General features: G+C 46.3%; 1 protein-coding gene across 1 annotated transcript; it reads right to left on the minus strand.

Annotated features, from left to right (window-relative positions):
* Window positions 1-222: 222 nt before the first annotated feature.
* LOC126228336 (uncharacterized) lies at window positions 223-21,533 on the minus strand. The gene is made up of 4 exons (XM_049942287.1): window positions 21,311-21,533; window positions 8,182-8,301; window positions 2,585-2,852; window positions 223-1,314 (listed from the first exon to the last, which is right to left on the minus strand). The coding sequence occupies exons 1-4, from the start codon at window positions 21,400-21,402 to the stop codon at window positions 1,309-1,311; spliced, it is 486 nt and encodes a 161-aa protein (XP_049798244.1). The 5' UTR covers window positions 21,403-21,533; the 3' UTR covers window positions 223-1,308.
* Between the last annotated feature and the right edge of the window lie 539 nt (window positions 21,534-22,072).

Here is a 22,072-nt window from a genome sequence, read left to right on the forward strand (position 1 = left end):
TCATGAGATTTTATGTTTAATTCCAGAACATTTCTGAAATAACGGTTTGTATTTTAGTGTAAAATGCAAAACCTTGTATGTCCGTTATTTAATGTTATCAGTAATTATTAGTCAATGTATTGAGTGGAACAGGTGGAAATGAAAAATAAGGCGAATAGGAATTTGATTTTCAAATTTAGATATATTTTCTCAGAGTCAACAGATTTTGAACGAAGACTCACACTCACAATAACCTACAAAACATTCCGATGTTGTGACAAAATAAATTAATACATTTATAAATATTTAAAAATAAATTAAACTTCAGACAGTATTCACAAAATAAAAACAGACTAACATTTATGCAAACAATTTATAAATACTATAAATAGGAACTTTGAAACAGTCAAAATAAATAAAACACAGCCAGCAACGTTGACTTACAAGTTCTATAAGGGTACATGTGAAGTTAAAATACAAAACTTAACAAAAATAATAATACTTTCTGGTATCTTCATGCTTTATGTTTCACATTTCAGGGCAAAAGATAGCTGTGTAAATATCTTTGCATCAAAAGCACATTTATAATTTCTCAAGCAGGAATTGACAAAAAGTTTAAGTAGAAACGAATCTACTAGTGAAAAACAAGAAAATGAAATGCATAAGTAGAAATATTGTATACAGACAAACATTTTAGAGTTTTTGCTGTAGCAAGGCGTCGTAAACATGGGATGGGATCAGTCTGGAGAATGGGATAATATTTTTAGGGTGTGCTGAGGGGCACAATTCATTTTAGGAAAAGGAAATTATTGGGGAAGCAACTACAAGACTTGTCTCTCAAGAAGATACAGAGGGATTTTTCGAAATGTGAGAGCAGCTTGACAAAGTAATTAACAACGGAACGTCAAGGCTAATCGACGAGTGTAATTCTGTAAGTCAAAAGGACGTACAAAACAGAAGGGAACCTCGAATGTGGAAGGAGAGAGACATGACAGGACAGACAGCCTTCTAGATGAAACATAGAATTGGAATGTGAATATTGTCCAGAGATACGGCTAAATGAATTAACATACACGAAATAAATTATTAAATAAATAAATAAATTAAAGATGAGATGATTGACATCAGACAGACTACATTGTAATTATGTACAGCAGTTTCTATGAATTCTAACTGGAACAATAAATTATTAAATGGCCGCTGAACTAGCAACTACTGGATGCTCGGTAGGGCTGCAGGGCGGTAGGGCTGAGCGGGTTGGGTCGGCAGCCAGCTGCCACTTGTTGTAGCTGCCGGGCGGCTCGGCTGGCGATGGTGTGGAGCGCTCGCTTACAGCTGCAACAAGGAGGCAACTGTTCACATCTCTGTCAGCAACAAGTCGCAGGCAAGCACCAACATAAAGTACTACCACAACTTTCACACTAGACTTTATAAACTAGCCTCCCTCTCAAAGCGAATGGCTCTGCAGAGTAGAGATGGAGTGTGCATGGAGTTAGCAACCACAGAGATGTGTATACTCACATCGTAGGTCTTAACTGGTTGAGTTGCTAGAACGATGTCCTCGAAAGTTAAGTGTACAGGCTCTAAACCTTGTTAGACAGATCCACTGGCTGGTTACTTTAATCTATACACTTTTGATACTAGTTAACGACTAACTGTACAAGGGCAGTTTGACAGGCCAATAAGTTTCGATGAAAGAACGGAAAACAAGTACTGATAACATGTGTCTCACAATGTTTTTAACTTCCAATGGAATGTGAAGAAAAATGAAATAATCGTGTGGCACTGACGGCTGGAAGTTCCCATCTGGGGAAGTTCGGCCGTAACTCTTCCAAACTGACGCCACGCTGGGAGACTTGCGTGTCTATGATGATGAAATGATACAATCCACGGCCAGGAATAGAACCCGGGCTCACTGCATGACAGTCAGACGCACTGATCACTCAGCTAAAGGATCGGATATGACGATTTTTTTGATTGAGTTTGCCCCACATGAACAGCTCGAAGTTGAGGGACAGAAATTGGAGAAAAGTAACTTCACTGTTATAAAACATTTTGATGTGAAGAGCTGATCATTGGGGCACGTCAAACTAGAATAGGGTGAAGTTGTTCATTGACATTGATGCCTATTTATTTCTGGACCAATGAGCCTGACATTAGTCACTGAAGCATAGAAGGCATTTTCTCTGCCTCGTGATGACTGGGTGTTGTGTGATGTCCTTAGGTTAGTTAGGTTTAAGTAGTTCTAAGTTCTAGGGGACTGATGACCATAGATGTTAAGTCCCATAGTGCTCAGAGCCATTTGAACCATAGAAGGCAGAATGTGTCTTAAACGTGTTGAATCACAACACAATAAACCATTATAAGACTTTCGTGGAGTGATCTTGTTGATTACATCACTAGAGCTACTGGCATTTCTAAGAAATTGATCCAAATGCTTTCTGCTTGATAGTTCTCTCAAATCTCAAAACCTCTCTGGAGTTTGTTTAAAAATTGCGTAGTACTACTGTATGAAAATTCAGGCGATGAAACTAAATTGCTACAAGTATGAGTGGCGGTCCATAAGGCCCCTTGTCAGTTGATAAACAGTGAGGTGAGCACGCACCTGTGGTGTGAGCGTCCTGGGCCACCACGCCAGTCGCGGCTGCTGCTGCTCCTGCTGCTGCTGCGGCGACTGCGCCTGCCGCTGTCCCTCCAGCAGCTGCAGCAGCACCTGCCGCTCGTCCTCCTCGGTGGGGTCCAGCTGCAGCTGCAGGTGCTGCTGCTCCTCCTCCTGCTCCGGAAGCTGCTCGTGGGAGTCGCCCGCAGCTGCGCTGAGCAGCAGCTGCTGCAGGCGCGACAGCATGCGTGGATCAGAACGGCGGCGGCGTCCACTGTAACGATAGGAGAGACAGCTGTCAGTTACGGAGTTTCTGTGGTCGTCGATAATGCTGACTCCTAAGCCAGAGCATCGCTAATGGCAGCAAAGCTCCTCCCTTATGCGCTATTTGAAGTGCTAGGAACTGATTAGTTTTCATTTTGGGATTAATTTCGTTCCTTATCAGGCCACCTGTACGGTGGGAGAACAACGAATATACCAGAGCCGTTTAATAAATAATGCAACACATATTTTTATCGGCCAATCTAGATTGAAAAAGTATGGAATTCGTTGTTGGTCATATTCCTGCTTCCGTCTTTATAGTCTCATGAAGTTCCGATAGGTGGCAACACTACATGTACCCTCCAAAACTGCGTCTGTAGTGATAGTGCGTTCCAAACAGGGAGCTATAATTCAGTTTATTCTGGTGTTTCAAAATGGTTCAAATGGCTCTGAGCACTATGGGACTTAACTTCTGAGGTCATCAGTCCCCTAGAACTTAGAACTACTTAAACCTAACTAACCTAAGGACATCACACACATTCATGCCCGAGGCAGGATTCGAACCTGCGACCGTAGTGGTCGCGCGGTTCCAGACTGTAGCGTCTAGAATCGTATTCTGGTGGAAAACCAGGTCTTGGCAGATATTCATAGCCGCTTGCAGAATGTCTACGGAGACCTGATAGTGAACAAAAGCACAGCGAGTCGTTGGGCGAGGTGTCTGTCATGATCGCAATGAGGTGCCGTAAACGTGTCCCATCTCCTGCGTGACAGTCGGCTGCACACAGCTGGGACTGTGCGGATACTCTCATCTGAGGGTAACCGACGGGCCACAATTAAACATCTCGCTGCTCAGATGGACATCTCTGTCGGCAGTGCCGACATTCTCGTGCACTGGTTGGGGTACTCGAAGGTGTGTGCCTGCTGGGTTCCTAAGCGCCTAGCAGAAGATCTGTTTGGCACAATGAAGGATGCACCCGGCGGGAAGCAGTACGTGGGTGCTGGAGGCGTTACTGATGCAGTAACACTTCGGCTACGACGTCGCCCAGCAGGATCGGGCATAAAGGTATTGCTAGTAAGGCGTAAGTCGTAATGCCGCCGCGTTGAACGGAGATTATGTTGTAGGCAAAAGAGTGGGGAATGATCTGGTGTATCGCCGTCCTGAACAAAACCAAATTGATTTCAGAAAAAAATATGTTGCATTGCATACTGATGATCATCCTTCGCATCAAGTACACATAACCGTACATATCATCTCATGCAATTTTTCTCCTCAAGTATACAAAAATTATACACAGTGTCACTTGATTATACATACGATATATTAAAAAAAGACAGATTTATCTGTGTTATTTCACAACTGAAATAATTAATCAAAATCTTACAATATTCTGTTTTGCCATAACTTGCGACATACTTGATTATTACAATTACGAGATGCACACTTGAACGCGGCTTTTATAATTAATTTTTTGTATAATTAGGTGAATCTGTGTATTGCAGCTATATAGCCCGTACGAAATGTATCAACCGCTATGTAGAGTTGTTGTATGCACTTTATGTACATGAATTTCTGCTTCTGGTACAGCAGGCCGAAAAACTGTCAGGTTGTAACGTAGAAGCAATTTCAGAATAAAAATGTGTTCCCCTATGCATTGCATGAAGTAGTAACGAACCTCTTTTGCAACTGTTCAACAGATCGTAAGCAAAATATTCCATCTGTGTTTGTAATTTAGGAAAGCTAATTATAGCAGGCTTCTGGTTATTGGGGTGTTGATTATCTGGTTTATCGATTATCCATTGTATAGTTCTGAGCGAAGAAAGAAAAAGTCCTGAGTACTCTGCTATAACCAGAAAGAATATTTTCCTTTAGCATACAAATTTCTGGCTGTGAAGACGTAGCTGACAAAACTGCCCTAGACTGAACAAAAGTTTGCAGGTTCGTACTCGGATTTCATACTGTTCAGTTTACTAACTGATGAAGGAGTGGCCGTTGACGAGAATATTCTTATCCTTATTTTATGTGAGTGGTTGTTGCAGAAGTGATGTATAGACGGGTAACTAATTTCTCTGGTTGTACTCATAAAACTGCTTCTTGCACTTATAACTACGTTTACGGGAATTTATAACTATCTCGCGGGTGCTTCACACTACTAGATCTATTAACTGAGTAGGGGGACAGTGTAGTTCATACACTCGGTGGAACTGCTGCCTAGCTATTGCAACAAATTATTATCCTACTGGTTCCGCTGGCTACTTAAATTCACATAAAGTCGCTCGAATTTGCCGAGAAGTTGTAACATCTCGATAAGATTCAACCCAACAATTCTCTGGCGAATAGCCGCTTACTTCCTCCGAAACGCTTTTATGACGAGGACGCTGCACTCTCAAATGGCCGCAACAAAAGGAAATCAGTCACCAACTGGGCGTCTTGCCACAAGATGACGGCCACGAGTCGTAACTGTTCAGCGGACCTCGAAACCTCAGACTTTTATATCGCCCCGATAAATTATTGTCTTCACTCGTAAGCTTCCATCACCACGCTATGAGGACCTATAGAACATTACAGTTTTGTTACTTTTCTTTGATCCTACTAGGCTGTTCTCGAAATGTTTGTGCCACGTTTTCCAATCATCAGCAGCAACAAAATTGCTATTTCAACCGGCTCGTATATACGAACCACTTGCGACAATACACGAGTACCTGAAATACGTATGTTGCCAGTGTTTATTAGTTGTTCTCTGCAACAGTACAATGCGTGACACGAATACATGTCCAAAAACTGTCCAAAATCGAGGTACTGTTTCGTTTTAAATGGAAAGAAACCAAAATGTATAATTTTCGAGCCCTAACCCCTCGATGTTTTGTAGTTAAATCAGCCATCAACTCAAAAGTTGTCTGAACACGACCGTACCTTACTAGCCACGATCCATATAAGATGTAGTACGTTGAAGTCTGATCTTACTTAACCAGGCAGTTACAAGGGAACCTACAGTCTGAGGTGTACTCTAAACCACGGTGCATCGGCATTTTTTACGTTAACAAACGTTGCCAGATGTGAATGAAGCGACTGTGTATTCGTAAATGAACCGATCATATATTCAGAGTGATTAAGAATTGAAAATGCTTAAGACGAAAGTGTGGAGCCTCCAAATCGCACACTGCTTGATCGGCAGCAAGAAATATGCGGAACTTCTGCTGGCTGCCAGTTACAGACGCGAACATTTCGCATGTCGGTGCCGCATGCATGTTGACTCCGGCGTCAGTCAAACGGATCTGTGCTCGTATGTATCAGCAAATCCAACGGTGTGTCATGCTTTCGCGGTGAATCCATCGCAGTTAGGAAGTAGTACAGGATCACGTGTTAAACCGATTCATTTGCAATGGCAACTGAGAAAAGGAAGATGGGGGTCGGAGTGACGGCTCGTCGTCCGCTGCGGACCGCTAAATGTGATTCGCGGCGGTCGGGGTAGAACCAGCCGACGCGACGGCACGTCGGCTAATTTCCATTCTGCGGGCTCGTAGACAGCAGGCAGCGGGGGCGACCGTTTGACATTCGGGGTGGCTGTGCTCCGATAAACGGATTGTCGCGGAAGAATTAGGACGTTCGTGGACGACAGCATCGAAAGGAAGGGGGAGGGGCGGGGAGCCGGCGGACCAATTGTCGAAGCGGCGACCGCCAACCAGTCCGCGGAAACGAAATTACGTGCCACCCCTGTCGTGCCACCCCTGCCGTGCCACCCCTGCATCCTTTCCCACCCCCTCGTCAATCAGCCGCTGTTCGCCGCAGAGAAAATTTTGTGTTTCACTCTGGAGGCGGCAGTTTGCCTGTATAATACGCGTGTAACTGGCATACGCGCGACAAGCTTAATATCAGTACTTACAGGGCGAATGTCTGTTTCAGTTGTGGAGGTTTTCCACCACCCTTCAACGAAGAGACCAACGAGAGAAACGGTTGACCAGTTCTGATCAGTCTCACCGATCAAACATCCAGCCGAAACTCGTTCTGGAAATATCTAGCTCTACGGTTGAGAACCGATACGAAGTGAGATCACCACACACTGGTGTTTTCCAAACCGAGCTCGAGTTGTTAGCAACAACAAAATTATTATTTCAACTGGTTCGCTCATACGAACACCATTTCACAATGCTCGAGTACTTGAAATTCGTCTGTCAGTATTTTATTTGTCGTTCCCTCTAACAATAGTATGTGTCAATTGAAGATTTAGACAAAATCAAACTACTGTTTCTATATAACTGGAAAGAAACCTTTCTTTGTGGAATTTAGAGGCTGCTGACATATCTGTAACTGGTACGTGCTAGGTAGATGCTACGGCTGCTCGGGGATTATTTAGAATAGAGTCGACATAACTTTTGTGGAACGCTATTGGGAAGATGAGAAGTCAGTTTTCGAGACAGACAGCGAAGTTATTCTACTGTATACATCGCCATTTAGTCGAAGTACGTTTATTTTAGTTTCATTACAATCATTCTTTTTTCTAATTTGTGCTCATCGTTTCTTTTTAAACCAACTTTCTTACCTAACATCTTCTGAAATCCGCCTTGTACCTATATAGCGCCATAATAACTCTCCCTGGACCATAAATCTATCTCTTCCTCCTATACGCACGTGCAAACTCCTTTGGTCACCTCTTATTTTTAGTGCATTTGTAGTTAGTAATTTATCGGTCCAGTAATTTTTTAACGCTCGAGAATTGTTACGACACGGTGAGACAAAGAGCAATACTTGCCTTGCTGTGCTGCGTTACAGAGCGAAATAAAAATCAGGAAGTGAAAAATCGTACACCACACACATTAGATGTATAATTTTTATGTTGTAACCATTGACTTTACCGTGCTTTATAGTAAACCAATTTGTTAGCAGTTTCCTAACAAGTGATACCGTAGTGTTAAGAGATAAGTCACAGACACAGTTTCCCAAAACATTTTGCCTTTTCTGCTAGCTGTGGGACAATGTTCAGTTTTAAAAGCCCTTCAGTAGCTGTAAGAAAACGCGCTGATTGAAATCAATCGTAATCACTGCCACATACTTTCGCAACTAGTGATACGGCCCTTCTTGTTCGATACAGTAAGTAATTTCTTTCATACGCACAACTGCTTCTCGACAAGCTTTTTCTAGATTCCGTAGCCGGTTTAAAATGACGGGGTAATCTATAATTAAATAAATAACACAACAAGAAGCTCTATAGCTCAGCTTTCTGCGCATAAACCATATTGTCACAAGTTATCGACGCAGGCGATGAAGTGAGAGAGGAGACTCTGTCCGCTGTTGCCTCTTTCGTTATTACGCTGTAAGACTACATAGAGACATGATTTATACTCACACTTTCATTGGGTCCACTTGGCCGTATCCAACTTTGTGGGTGACGACTTTGCCGCCCATTTTGCCCATCGACAGCAGAGTCTGGAGTTCTGCGACACGGTGGTCCGACATGCGCTTTACCCTGTAAACAAAATAATACTGCAATTAGAATCGCATAGAAGACGCGAACCTATGTTAGCGGAATATACAATTCACTATATCATAACGCGAGGAATCGCCGACGAGTTTGGACGACGGCTACATGCATAACGGATATGCATTGTGGGTCACCACCTAAACAGGCGCTGACTCGAGGTGCGTCCTGTTTTCAACGTTGCGTAGCCATCCACTTATTCTGCCGATGTTACCGGTATGTATGCCTATAGATTTTTATGTATTCTGTTTGTATGTGAGGGAATGGGTGGAAGAAGGGGGTGAATGAGGAACGTGACAGGAAGGGGTAGGAACGAAGAGAAGCCCGGCATATGCAGTGACTCATTAACGAAAAGAGAGAGAGAGATGTTATCGAGACGTGGCGACACATATGACTGTGGCCATCAGAGTGGAGAAGCTGGAGACGTCCTGAGATGGAAAAGATGCCAAACGGACGAACGCGGTCGCCGCTCCTATCGGCAGGTTACGTAACGTCGTCTTGACGCCAAACTCAGACATCGCCCGGCCGATGCGCAGAAGCGTGGAGCGGAAAGAAGATCGAGAAATGAGTCTTGCCGCAAGCGAACTGGACACGCGCCAAGAGCACAGCCAAAAAGGAACAAAAAGCCGGCCCTGTATGTAAACAGATACGGCCCCGCGCGTGAGTGTCGGCTCATTCACAGCACGGCGCGAGTACGCGCGAAGCCGAGATAGCAGCCGCCGCAGTGAGTATTCTTATCACGTGTCTACCCTTTTTTGTGCTCGGATGCAAACAATCCCTCCCAGGAACGAGTTGCCCTCTCTGAATGACGTCGAGCGAGTGCCGAACATGGTCAAAGAGATGCCTCATTGTTTATATTTTTTCTCGTATCCGTCTGTTACCCCTAGTATTTTGCTAGCTATCTTTCTGATATGTAATTCCGCCGCTCTTTAGCAAGTATCTGCTCCATATGTAGCACAGAGCAGGACGAAATGACGATGTGTAGGTCACTGCTCACCTGGAGGGGCAGACTGCGTCTCCGCATCGTAATCGCAGACACGTTTATGATCACTTCGTTACTGCCTCCGCCGTTCCGTTACGCTACCGACGAGTACCTTTCAGATAAGCGAATAATCGCCACAAAACGGATATAAGTACGCATTCTGGCTCCATTTTCACCCGGAAACAGTTGGTGGCTATCCGTATTTCTATTTATAATGAAAAGTGGTCAGTCTATGGCCTATAAGCAATTAGAATGAGCTGGCAGGGAAACACTAACGGCACAGCCGCAGTAAATGAAGAAATTTTTTCCCAAGACAGCTTGGACATACCACTATCACTCGCGGTTGCACGTTAAAGTGCTACCTGTGTTTTGTCGGTCTGAGCCTAGCATCACACTACGGAAATAAGGATCTAATTTATGAACGCCGCGTCTGAAGATGAGCGAAAAAGATTGAAAGACTGGTTTATGGGAATAAAATACGAGTATATTTGAGAGAGAGACGAGTCGTAATTTTCCGTATTTGTATCCAATACACAGCCAACACGGGTTCTGGAACATTCGTAATAAGGCTGAAGCTCCCTATATTGGCTTTCTCAGGCCATTTTCCACCGACCGACCGCTGTGTCATCCTTTACCATATTGCGGCATTCAGATACGAAGCGGCATCGACTAAACATACCGCTCTTCCCAGAACTTGGGTGTCGGTGTTTCTCACTGAAGTAGCTCTTTATTTCACTTCACGAGGCCGACTGCATCCATTTCCAGTCCTCCCACCAACGATGAAGCCCCTGCAGAGCCAGGAATCGAACCAAGGTCCTCTGCATAGTAGTCAGACACTGAAGGCGGAAAATATCCGTAATCGATAAGGTTACTTTAAAGGTAAACCTAAGTCTGGCGGACGATTCATCGTCCCTCCTTTACACCGCGTTAGCCACCTCCCTCGTGAAAGCACTTTAGACAACTGTAGGCCAAGGGTTCGGCCGAAAGTAGGTGAGCTCTCGCTTTTTTCCCCCTTTTCCTTCTAATTCCTCAGAGAGTGAAACATGTTACTGCTGAGTGACACGCAGGCGTGGAAGGAAACGTCTGGCCCTTGGAGGAACGCTTGCATCATGCGCGAGCGCCTTTGATGTGGCGTTGTGGGGCAGACGCGACGACCGGCTGCGTTTCGCACAGCGCGGCCTTGTCGTCGTCGGGTTCGCGACCCGTGCCGTCTGCGCGATAGCCCGCCAAAGGCGCCGCCCTGGCAGTAGTGGCGGCGGGACCTCTGGTAGAAGCGCGGCTCGCGGGTTCGTTCAACCTCAGGAGCCAGGTTTTGTCCCTCGCGAGGTGCAAAGTCCCTCCGGCGCGCCCACGCGTCACTGCCGTGCAACAGGTCGCACTTCTCGCTGTATCCGCCGTACGTTCCCAGTCGAGGCTCTGCACAATTACTTAATAAACGGTACGAGTTTCCGCAGTTTGCTCCGTAGCGTACCAACACGTATTAATCGGTATTAAGAGAAACAGAACTTCGCTGTCTGGCGGCATTTAAATAAATCAGTGGCGGAGACAGAAAATGTGTGCCGGACCGCGACTCGAGCCCGGATGCTGCGCTTCTCCAGAACGGTTGCCTTAACCACCTCGGCCACCCGTACACACTTCACAGCCAACCCGAGCTCCCAACCTGTCACACACCTCGTAGCTTCACTACTCGTAGCATTCTCCGAGTCCCACAATGGTTCGGAAGATACGGTAGACTAGTACTGAAAGTAACTAGAGCCGTTCCCGCCCTTATATATACCGAAATGTTCCACTGGAGAGTCACTACGGTATGAAGTATCAGACGAAATTTCCGACTGATGTGATGATTTCTTGCTCGGGAGAACGCAGTGTGCTGTCTTGGAGACGTTGTCACTGACAAATGTAGATGTAACTTCAGGTGTGCCGCAGAGACCCTTGCTGTCGTTCAGACAATGTTGACTGTGAGCTCAGTCTTTATGCAGAAGATGCAGTTATGTCTGCGATAGAAACTGTAAAACGTTACGTAAATATCGTCACATGTTCATAAGATTTCAACGTGGTACAAAGACCGGTAACTCGCTTTAAATTTTCACGAATGGAAGTGTACTTGACAAAACGAAAGATCATATTATTCCAATAATAATGAGTTGCAGCTGGAATCCATCAACTTACACAAATACTTGGGTGTAACAATTTGTAAGGATATGAAAATAAACATAGACTCAGTTGTGGGTAAAGTAGGTGGTAACGTCGGTTCATCGGCAGTATACCAGAAAAATGCAGTGAAGCTGCAAAGGTGATTGCTTACAATACATTCGTGTGACCCATCCCAGAATAGTCCTAAAGTGTGTGAGGCCAGTATGAAGTAGAACTAATAGGGATCACTGAACGTATACAGAGAAGGGCAGTACTAGTAGTGAATACAAATGGCATCTATCTCGCGAAAGCCTAGTTACAAAGTTTCAGAAACCAGTCTTAACTGAGGAATTTAGGAATAGAGTACGAATCATTGTCTATCGCTCCCGCATGGACTGCGAAGTCAAGTTTAGAGTAACTTCAGTGCATAGAGAGGCATTCAAACAGCCGTTTATGTTGCCTTCCATACGCGAATGGAGCCGAAGGAAAGCCTAATATGCAGGTGCAATGGGAAGTATCCTCTAAAATGGTTCAAATGGATCTGAGCTCTATGGGACTTAACATCTATGGTCATCAGTGCCCTAGAACTTAGAACTACTTAAACCTAACTAACCTAAGGATATCACACAACACCCAGTCATCACGACGCAGAGAAAATCCCTGACCCCGCCGGGAATCGAACCCGGGAACCCGGGCGCGGGAAGCGAGAACGCTTCCGCACGACCACGAGCTGCGGACGCAAGTACCCTCTGCTACACACTCCAGAGTGTTGTTCAGAGTATGCAGATATGGATGAGTTAGTAAGGTTTGTAATAATTGATAGCACGTAAATTGAAACTATGTACTCTTATGAAGGTATTATATGATGCCATAAGAAAATGTGTGTAACGTTCTGACGCTTGCTGTGATTAGCAATGAATGTTGGTGCAAAAAGTAGAGGGGGGATGTCAAGCTTTCGTCACGTGACAACAGATGCCGGAGCGGAACTCCATCTATTCTGGGAGTGTTGATCTTCCTACTTAGCACATCTTTTCACGATGGAAAGTTTGCAAGCCAAGTTCCAGTGTACACATCCTTTTTAAGGATATCTCGTTCTAATTTAAAAGACTTCCAGCGTTTACAACACCGGTGTAGACTATCCCCTTATGATATTTCTTTATTCCTTTAATTAACTCAATACTTGTAGCAACAGTTTTTACGTCCGGCTGAAAGACTTACACAGAAATCGAACAAGGGTCACAGTGTTGAGCCACGGGACTGGTACTGGAGAAGCTGGAGCCCTGTCAGCCAGATTTCGGTTTTCTGTGATTTTCTTAAATCACTTAAGGCCGGTTCTGGGATCGTTCCCACAAAGAAGACGCGGCCGACTTCCTTCCCCATCCGCCATTCACAATCCGAGCTTATACTGTCGACGCCGGGTTAGATCCCAATCTCGGTACCATAGTAAACGGAAATGATAAAAAAAAGTTACTCTCCTTTCATTTCGCCTGAATTTGCATCTCTCAGCCCCGATGTGCGCAAGTCGCTGCCCACGATTAAACACTCGCTCCCACTACGTGCACGCGCTCTGCTACCGTGTCCTCCGCATTATACCGCACATTCCAGATACCCCCGCAATTTTGTGGCGGCCGCAGAGGGTTGAGTCAACAGAAAAGATAGGAGACGGCGCGCAGTTTACTCATATCCTCAGCAAGTCTCCTTACGTACGGTAATATAATGGAAAATCGTGGAAGGACAGCGAGGAGCGCGCATGTCTTATCTTCGCAGCCTTGTCGTCGGCGGGAATTTTCCCATCCGTGTAACGAAGGCGGAGGCTGTGGCGGTGTGGGGGCCGCGGCAGGAGGGCTGGACTCCTTACATTTCCCTCAGTGCCCCGTCTCCTTCTCGTACGACGCAGAAAGCCGCTGTGCAAATTCCACTGTATTCTCCAGTCACTGAGTTCCGTGGTTAACTCATCGCACTGAGACAGTCCTCCTCAAAAGAGAGTGCGTCCCTCCTCGTCGCCTTAAACGCACAAAAGATACTTGAATTCCTAACCACGTGACACCGTATGAATATTTAGAGGTAACACTAACAAGCGAGACAAAACGGCACAGGTACGTAAATTCTGTATTGAGGAACAGGAATATGTTTCTAAAGCTTAATTATGTTAACAGAATTTCAGTTCCGTTCTTTATTCACTGCGCAAATAACATAACCGATTAAAAGAAAGCTCTTTCACAAATGAATGATGATGACATACGACACCACACTACGACGTCTCTTTTATAGCGCCGAGATAGGGGAGCAGCTCAGTATTCGTCTAAAATAGCACGAAAAGTCACGTGAGAACCACACACAGGCTGGCTGAGTCGTGAGGGTTAGATCCGTATTTGCTCAACCCCTTGTCTAGGAATCAAAGAGAGTTGTGCTTTATGGTAGAGCTTGTAGTCGCACAGATGTAAGTAACTAACATATCGTTTCCACTTTCACCCGCAAAATTTTGTTTTATGTCTTCCACTATTTGTGTCGATAATTTCTCTCAAGTTGCTTTGAATCATACACACTTTATCTTCTAGTGGTTTCCAGGAATTTCCGTGTTGTCGTTGCTATTAATTTTTCTTCCATTAATGACGTTTGAACCTCGCTTGACACTACTTAATCCTCTTCCATGTGCAACCTACAATCATGATATTTTAACTACCACCTGGATAAAATAAAGTTTTGTTTGTGTGCAGGTACATGTCTGCCGCCCCTATAGACATTGATATATGGAGACCTCAGTGCTGTAGCACGCCATTAGCGGGGCGCAACCCATCTCATTCAGTCGACAGCTACACATAGCTGGAAATTGACAAGTAATGAGAACAACTGCCGAAGTACAAAGAAATATATTGGAAGTGGTGGCAAAGCTAAGGTTAACCTTCTTGGGACACTTCTACCGAAATAATTAATGCTGCATTTCTGCAAAAAAAAGTCAACAGTAGCATAGCTTCAATAACTCCTAAAACAACTAAGAAGAAACAACATGGGAGAACTGGAAATAACAGAGATCAATTTTTCTTACGTATAAGACAGGAGGTTTAGATGACGATTTGGCGTGAAAAATAAAAAAAATGAGTAGGAACATGTATAGAAGGAAAAAAGGAGGACGTGGGAGAAGACCAAGAAGTGCTGGAAAAATGGGAAGGAAGCAAGAGATCCGAAACTGAAGTTGTTTCGTGATTCCAAAAGAAAACATGTTCCACAGCTGTAATATATTTAGAGAAATTCGTGTTACTATTATAATCGGCTTTTAATGAACAACTGACCATTAGTTTCGTCGTCTGTGCAAGTTTAGACTTGTTTTAATGTAGGAAGTTTACGTAAAAATCTTGTCTACTGCTCTCGTATGTTCTGTATATCACATGACAACACAAGTTTATCACAATTGTACGACGCACATTAATAGGTCTAAGGTCAGTAAATGTCGTCAATGAAGAATTATTCACGATTAATAGCTTATCGTGGTAACATTAACTTTTCAGAAGATGATAATATGCAATATGACGCAGAAAGCGTAGACGGCGCTTGCAAAGTGTTAACCCTTCAGTGAGAAGACAGAGGGGGGTCGGACTTTGGCGCGTGCGAGGGACAGCGGCAGTGAAGTGGGCCACCGGGAGCTGGAGCGCAGCCTGCAGTCCGGCGGGGCTCTCCGGATTAATTGCGCGGCCGATGCAGTCCTGACGACGGGCGCCTGTCGCCGTAACTACTGCGCCGCCGCGCGAGTGCTGAGGCCCCCAATCTAATTAACAGCCTTCCGCGTAGGCGGGCCGGAACCGTGGGGACACGCGGCCGTGGACACGCGCAACACCTGACGACCGCAGGTCTCCGTCCGTCACTTTGACTCATTTTCTGGTTGGCGCGCCAGCTGCCGTCAAATGGTGCAAACTTTTAAAGTGAGCCCATTGAAGAGCTGTTACAAAACGCTGCGTGTGTTTGGTGTACAGTGCAGACACACGTCCAAGTGGACTGTAGCAAACAAATTAAAAATGACGGGATGCCATCCTCCTTTTATTGCCTAAAACGTCACCTCTATAGATGTCCTACATAGTTATTCGCGTGTCACCAAATCCGCAGTTGCTGGATAGTACAATGCGCGTTTCGTTATTTCAGGTGAGCAAACTCTGCCGAAAAACTGTCACGGTCCTACGATATGGGCCCCACGGCCGAAGCGTTTTCAGCGGCTCTGCCAACAGCCTCGCTGCAGCGGAACCAGCGGTTTCCGACTGATCACCTATTCGGATTGGCCGGTCCGGACCTGCAGAGAGCTGTTGACAAGCGGGTGCACTCGGCCCTCTTGAGGTCGACTGATGAGCTGATAACGGCCGAGAGAGAAGTGTGCTGTGACTCTCCACATCTGCATCCAGTGACACCTGTCGGATGAGGGTTACAAGGCGGTCGATCGCTACCATTGGGCGCCAGTAGCCCTTCTAATGAAGAAACCAGCACTGACGATTGAAACGTTAGTGAAGACAATTGCACTCGGGAACGAGAACTGCGAGCTCTGGAGAATGCTGGTCATCAATTTTCGCCAGCTAGGAGAGCAGGTCTGAACAGCGTAGCGGCAGATGCCCCCCCCCCCCCCCCCACCCATAAATGGCGATCGAGAAGCCACTATACGGTGAGCAGATGGGGAGTCGGCGCACGGTGGGAGGCGGAATTGTCGCCTCCAGCCGGTGTCACGCACTGGCCGCCTCTGGAGAATGAGGTCAGTCGCCACGTGTGGACAGCCGGCCGGCGCTATCAGGGGTCCCCGGGTTCAGCGGCGACTCCGCTGACTGGGCAGGCCGGGCGCGAGGCCGAGTGCGTGGTGGGCGAGCTGAGCGCCCTACAGCAGCCACCGACCGCCTCAACCCGTCCGCAGTTTGCATCAGCCAAGTGAGGCAGTGCAGCGCTCGGCACTCCGGAAGCAGAGGTCAGTACCCAGCTGGGCCGTCACAGTTGTTGTTGCGTCATCTGTCCGAGGCAGTCTGCCCCGTGAAAGCTCCTTCAACACCGCGCGATGTCCGCCTCGGCAGCTCCGGGTTCAGCGCGTCGGATTCCTAACCGAAGGGGCTCGAGTTCGATTCCGGCCGGGTCGGAAATTTTCTCTGCTCGCGGAATAAGTGTTGTTCTTAAGTTACTATCGTCGGGACTAACAGGATAATCGTCTCCAGTACACTGTCCTCTTTCCATTACTGAGATGGCTGAATGGGCACGAAGTGAAAGCCAATAAACTGAAATAAAACGTAGACCTCATAACCACTGCAACAGAATGCTTACTGCAGTGGAATCTTCGCGTCCTGTAGAATTTTATCCTCCCCTTCCGCTTCTAACAAGCGCACACACTTCCCTCCATTGCCGGACTGTTTCCTTCACGGTTTGTGTAGCCTGCTGCTATCATCCCAGTCTTTCACAAAGGAATGTTATTCACACAGCCTTGTATCTCATCATAATTCCAGGATGGGCGGGGGGGGGGTATCTAGGAAGAAAACTTAAATCGAGAGGTGAAAGGATGGCACTGAATGAGATACAAATGTACAGTAACGTAAATCACGATGGACAGGTATTTAGACTGCTGTCCTATGCAGTGTCTTACCAATGTCTAAGTGGTACTGCACTTTGCATCAGAAGCGAAGAGCTCCAGTTAAATTTGAAGCCCGTTTACTGACAAGAACCAGAGAAGTGCCGACCGTAGAATACGGCCGTGATGGCGCGATGTGGGCGACCGACAATTGTGGCGAATGAAGGAGAGCGGACGTTGACATTGACAAAAACTAATTTTAAATGCTTACGTGAAGGACACTTGTGCAAGAGATAAGCTAAACTCGTACCGACGCGCCCGCTTACGCGAGCCGCGATAAAACATGTTGCGAGTGAGTGATGCAATGGCTCCTGTAGTACGGATCACTCCGCATTGAGAGCTGCGGCCGACAGCGTGCCAAATAAAGAGCGGCGAGTTTCCTAATCGAGATCGGCAGGTGTCGGGGTCGTGGAGGCCTCGAGCGCGGCAGTTCGGTCTGCGAGCGGCGGGCGCCGGCAGCCGGCAGCCACTTTGCTGCAGTCACCGTGAGTTCGTGGGTGTGACGTCAGACACTGGTGTGCATGACGTCGCCGTTGTGAAAGGGGCGGGCGGAACCCGCGGGTACGACCTCGTTACGTCAACAAATTCGCCAACACAACACGGGACTGCTTCCGGAGATTACGCCACCCGTTTATTTGTCGGTATTGCCACTGCAAATAGTTGGTTGCGTTCTGTGTGACTCTGTCCCCCGTCTCTCTCTCTCTCTCTCTCTGTCTCTCTCTCTCTCCCTCTCTCTCTGTTTTTGCGCGTGTGTGTGTGTGTGTTTGTGTACGTAGGGTGATTGGATCGGCGACTGTATACTGTCGATTTCTGCTTGAAACCGCGCGTATGTGTTAAATATCGTTCAAGCGTTCGCCTGATTTCGTCAACCACTTCAGCTGACTAACAACGTGGCAGTTTAATCGAGACCAACACTCCCAGTTTACCTTTATCTACGTCTACTTTTGGTGGATGCAGTGCAGTAACAGTCTTTCGACGGGCTCTAAAAGCAGTAAAAAATGGATAGAATTACAGAAGGAATAAAACAAAAGGTTGACTGTTTCTTACTTATTACTGACTATAAAGTGAGGTATCTGACAGGGCTCTCGAGAGGGGGGGGGGGGGAGAATTATAGCACACACAAGTTTCGTTACGCCATCTGGCAGACGTTTAGAGCATCACGTGTGTCGGCTCCCATGTGGAAGAGAATTAATATTTTCGAAAGACGTTCACTTATGTAATTTAATGACATATTTTGTAAATTTCCTGATGCGTTTCAGCCACTGACCATCTTCCAAAAAACTCTACAAAGAATAAAAAGTGGAGAAAGAGAGTTGTGTATACAAACAAATTAGCAGTAGCTATTTCCAGCACGGAATGATGAAAAATCAGTACCAGGTATCTCATCACAGTCGCTAGTAAAAGAAATTTGAATCATGTGTATAGTGGGAGCATTTATAGACCATATGTACAGGACTGCTCAATTAACTTTAGCAACTGTGAATTCAATACTGTTTTTCTCATGCTCTGCCCGTTTTCAGTCTTGTAAAGCTGGCCTGTGGTCGCTTCACTTGGTCATTCTCTGTTGGAACTGATGATTGCTAATTACCGTTTGAAGGCGGCCAGTGGCTGAAAGAAGTGGTGCCACTAATAAAATATTTATGATCCAGACAAACATACAGTTAAATTGTGTAACTGGAATTGTGAGCGTTGCCCCTTATTTTGCGGCCATGCAATAAATTTCAAAGACGCTTTACAGCACTGCAACTACGACCGTAAAAAATAGTTCTGCCTCTGATGAGCACCAGATAGTAATATAACGCAGTGCGGAATGTTTTGTGAGGTCAAACGACGAAACGTCACTTCTAAAGAGAAGTCGGCACGTCAGAGGCGTATGGAAATTTCTGTGGACTGCGGATGCTATCGGAGGCGGCCTATTTTCGGACAAGCGTTGCGCAGCAGCGGGCTGTATTTACTCCCACAAAGCGTTTGCCGCGTAGTGGGGATAAGAATGGGACGAGAAATACGCCGGAAACACCGACCAGGTCAGAAATGGGGCGATCCACACGTCACCAACAAAGCTCTCCTGGTGCTAACGTCATAGGGCGTTTTCCACTTCGCTTCTGTTTAAATCTGTTCCAAATAAGGAAATCTGTTCTGAGGTTATGACTTTGGTAAAAACACAGAAGTCCGAACAACTTTTATTTCCGCAGCAAGACGGTACCACAGAGCTGTACTAGAGAAAGTAGGCTTGCTAGTGCCCGAATGACGCCAGTGAACGGATAAGATCGTAATGCTGGCTGCTAATGGCGTGTCGCTTTGCAACAGATTTAATATCTCCGAGGAGAAGGTATTTGGACTTGCAGACGACGGCAGTATTGAATTACCTTGTACTGAATTGTAAGTTATATACATTGGAATCATTGGAATGAAAAATCACATGAGAAATACTGTGTCCTCTGGAAAAGGTAAACTAATGGAAACTTACAAGTAATATTGAACTAAATCACAACACAGAAAAGAAATAATAAGACGTAGGGGGCTAATATTCCTTGATAATTTGGTTCAAATGGCTCTGAGCACTATGGGACTCAACATCTTAGGTCATAAGTCCCCTAGAACTTAGAACTACTTAAACCTAACTAACCTAAGGACATCACACACACCCATGCCCGAGGCAGGATTCGAACCTGCGACCGTAGCAGTTCCGCGGTTCCGGACTGCAGCGCCAGAACCGCTAGACCACCGCGGCCGGCCTTGATAATTTGTGTGGAATGGATGACAACTGATAAACGAAACAGCTCTTTAAATGCTTTATTGCCAACAAAGAAAAGTAAGTGTATTGAAGATGTCAAGCATGATTTACGAAGGAACAGCTTGAAAACGAGAAAACTGCACACAGTGACCGTTTTAGAATAAAGCGGTTAGAGATGAAAGGATTGCAGGGAAAAGAGGAGAGTTAGATAGGTTCAAAGTGGAGCTAGGACAGGAAAAAAGAAACACGGAATGGAGAAACACTGGAGGCAAAATTAGGGAAAACAACAAAATGTGAAGCACTGAAGCTGGATTGCCGCCTGTAGCAGGCCTCAGATACGAAATGAGGAAATGGAGGAAAACTAAATACGCAGTGCCGGAAAAATAGTGGGCAGCCTATAGCAACTGTTGCTGATGACGATTAGAAATACGTAGCAACTGTGAGGAATTATACAGCGAACCCACACGAGCGAGACCTGCGACTGTTGGACTGTATTTTTCGAGTTGCCAAGCTGGTCTTGCAGTTTTGCTAACAGACGACCCCAACGAGGGAATAAGGTGAAAAATTGGCTACAAAAATGGTTCAAATGGGTCTGAGCACTATGGTACTTAACTTCTTTGGTCATCAGTCACTTAGAACTTAGAACTACTTAAACCTAACTAACCTAAGGACATCAGACACATCCATGCCCGAGGCAGGATTCGAACCTGCGACCATAACGGTCACGTGGTTCCAGACTGAAGCCCCTAGAACCGCATGGCCACTGCGGCCGGCTTAGCTACAAAATATAGGAAAAGTAATTGGTGCTGACAGTAGCTGGGGATGACACCGGATAATCGGTTGCAAGTTTTAGGGAATGTTCAGTGAAATCGCACGAGTTGCACCGGTCAGATTACATTTTTTTTATTTGTTAAGCTCGTCTTGTGTTATTAGTAGCACGATTTCCTAACGAGGAAAGCCGAGATTGTGTGCTGCGCTGTTCTACATTTAGATCTACATTAATTCTCTACAATTCACGCTTGAGCGTGTGGCGGAGGCTGCACAGAACCACTTTCAATTTCTGCATTGTTCCACTCTCGAACAGAGCACCGTAAAAATGAACGCCTAAATCTCTCCGTGCTAACTCTACTCGATCTTACTTTATCACGATGTTCAATTTTTTTTTATGTAGGTGGGAGTCAACAATATGCTTTGGTATTCATGGGAGAAATCAGGTGATTGTAATTTAGTACAAAGGTCTCACCCCAAGGGAAAACGCCCTGGTTTTGATTGATTGTCACCGCATTTCGCTTATCATATCCGTGACACTTTCTCACCTATTTTGCGAGAGTAGAAAACGAGCTGCCCTCTTTGAACTTTTTCGATCTCCTCCGTCAATCTCATCTTGTAAAGACGCTGTGTCGCACAGTAATAGCTGAGTAGACGACACGTGAGGTTCAGACAGAATCTTTAATAAGCCACCAGCCGCGTACAATTATTTCTCTGGTTACACTACAACTGGTGCGGTATCGGTACGAATGTGTCGTAGGAGGCCGCACGCTGGAGAGACGCTGGAGGCACCCACCTGTGGTTGTCCGCGGGCATGGCGGAGCCGTCGCTGACGGCGACGGCGGCCAAGACGGCGGCGAGCAGCAGCGAGAAGACGACGCGGGACATGGTGCGTCAGGCGGCGCTTGTGTACGGCGAGGGCGGGCGTTCGAGTGTGGCGGTACCGGCTGCGGTGCTGGCGGTCTCTGTCGGCGGGCGGCGGAGCGCAGGCGCGGGGCAGATGAGGTACCACGGATGCTGCGGTGACGTCTGGTCGCCGGCGGTGGGCCGGGCTTGCTATATACGGGCCGTCCCCCCACCCCGCCCACCGCTCGCGGGTTTCCCGCTTCCCCTCCCCTTCCCGCCCCTCTCTGCTCGTTGATCAGCGGCGCCAAGCTGCCCCTCACTCTTCGTGTAGTCGAGCTGGGCGCCGGTTTACAGGAGCGAGATCGCCTCTCGTTTGTTTCTGTTAGCACATATCGCGCAAGCGGTGTTAGCGAGCTGTCGCATGCCGTGACTTTTGCAGATTGCCACAGCTCACTTCCGTCGTCGATGTCAGCTTTTTCTCTCGCACTGCTAGTGTCTGCTTCGGCGTTTCTTGCTTTCACTACGAAATGTAGCGATCGTGTGGCCATTGCTTCGGAGACACCGTCTGCCAACAAGCGGAGAATTGTAACTCCTTTAGAGAAAACATTCTGTCTCTTGTAAAGGGACGTAGGTTCTACCTCGGACCATAGATTCTTTAGATACCTTAGACATATATGGACTGTGTAATCCCTTATCTCTGCCGTGGTAAAGT

The sequence above is a fragment of the Schistocerca nitens genome, unplaced genomic scaffold (assembly GCF_023898315.1).
Source record: "Schistocerca nitens isolate TAMUIC-IGC-003100 unplaced genomic scaffold, iqSchNite1.1 HiC_scaffold_363, whole genome shotgun sequence".
Classification (NCBI taxonomy): Eukaryota; Metazoa; Arthropoda; class Insecta; order Orthoptera; family Acrididae; genus Schistocerca; species Schistocerca nitens.

Excerpts from the sequence above, each read along its gene's own strand:
- LOC126228336 (XM_049942287.1), bottom strand. The coding sequence starts at position 21,402 with ATGTCCCGCGTCGTCTTCTCGCTGCTGCTCGCCGCCGTCTTGGCCGCC. Across the intron at positions 8,302-21,310 it reads ATGCCCGCGGACAACCACAG|GGTAAAGCGCATGTCGGACC; the intron begins GTGGGTGCCTCC and ends TTTTGTTTACAG. Across the intron at positions 2,853-8,181 it reads CAAGTGGACCCAATGAAAGT|TGGACGCCGCCGCCGTTCTG; the intron begins GTGAGTATAAAT and ends CTATCGTTACAG.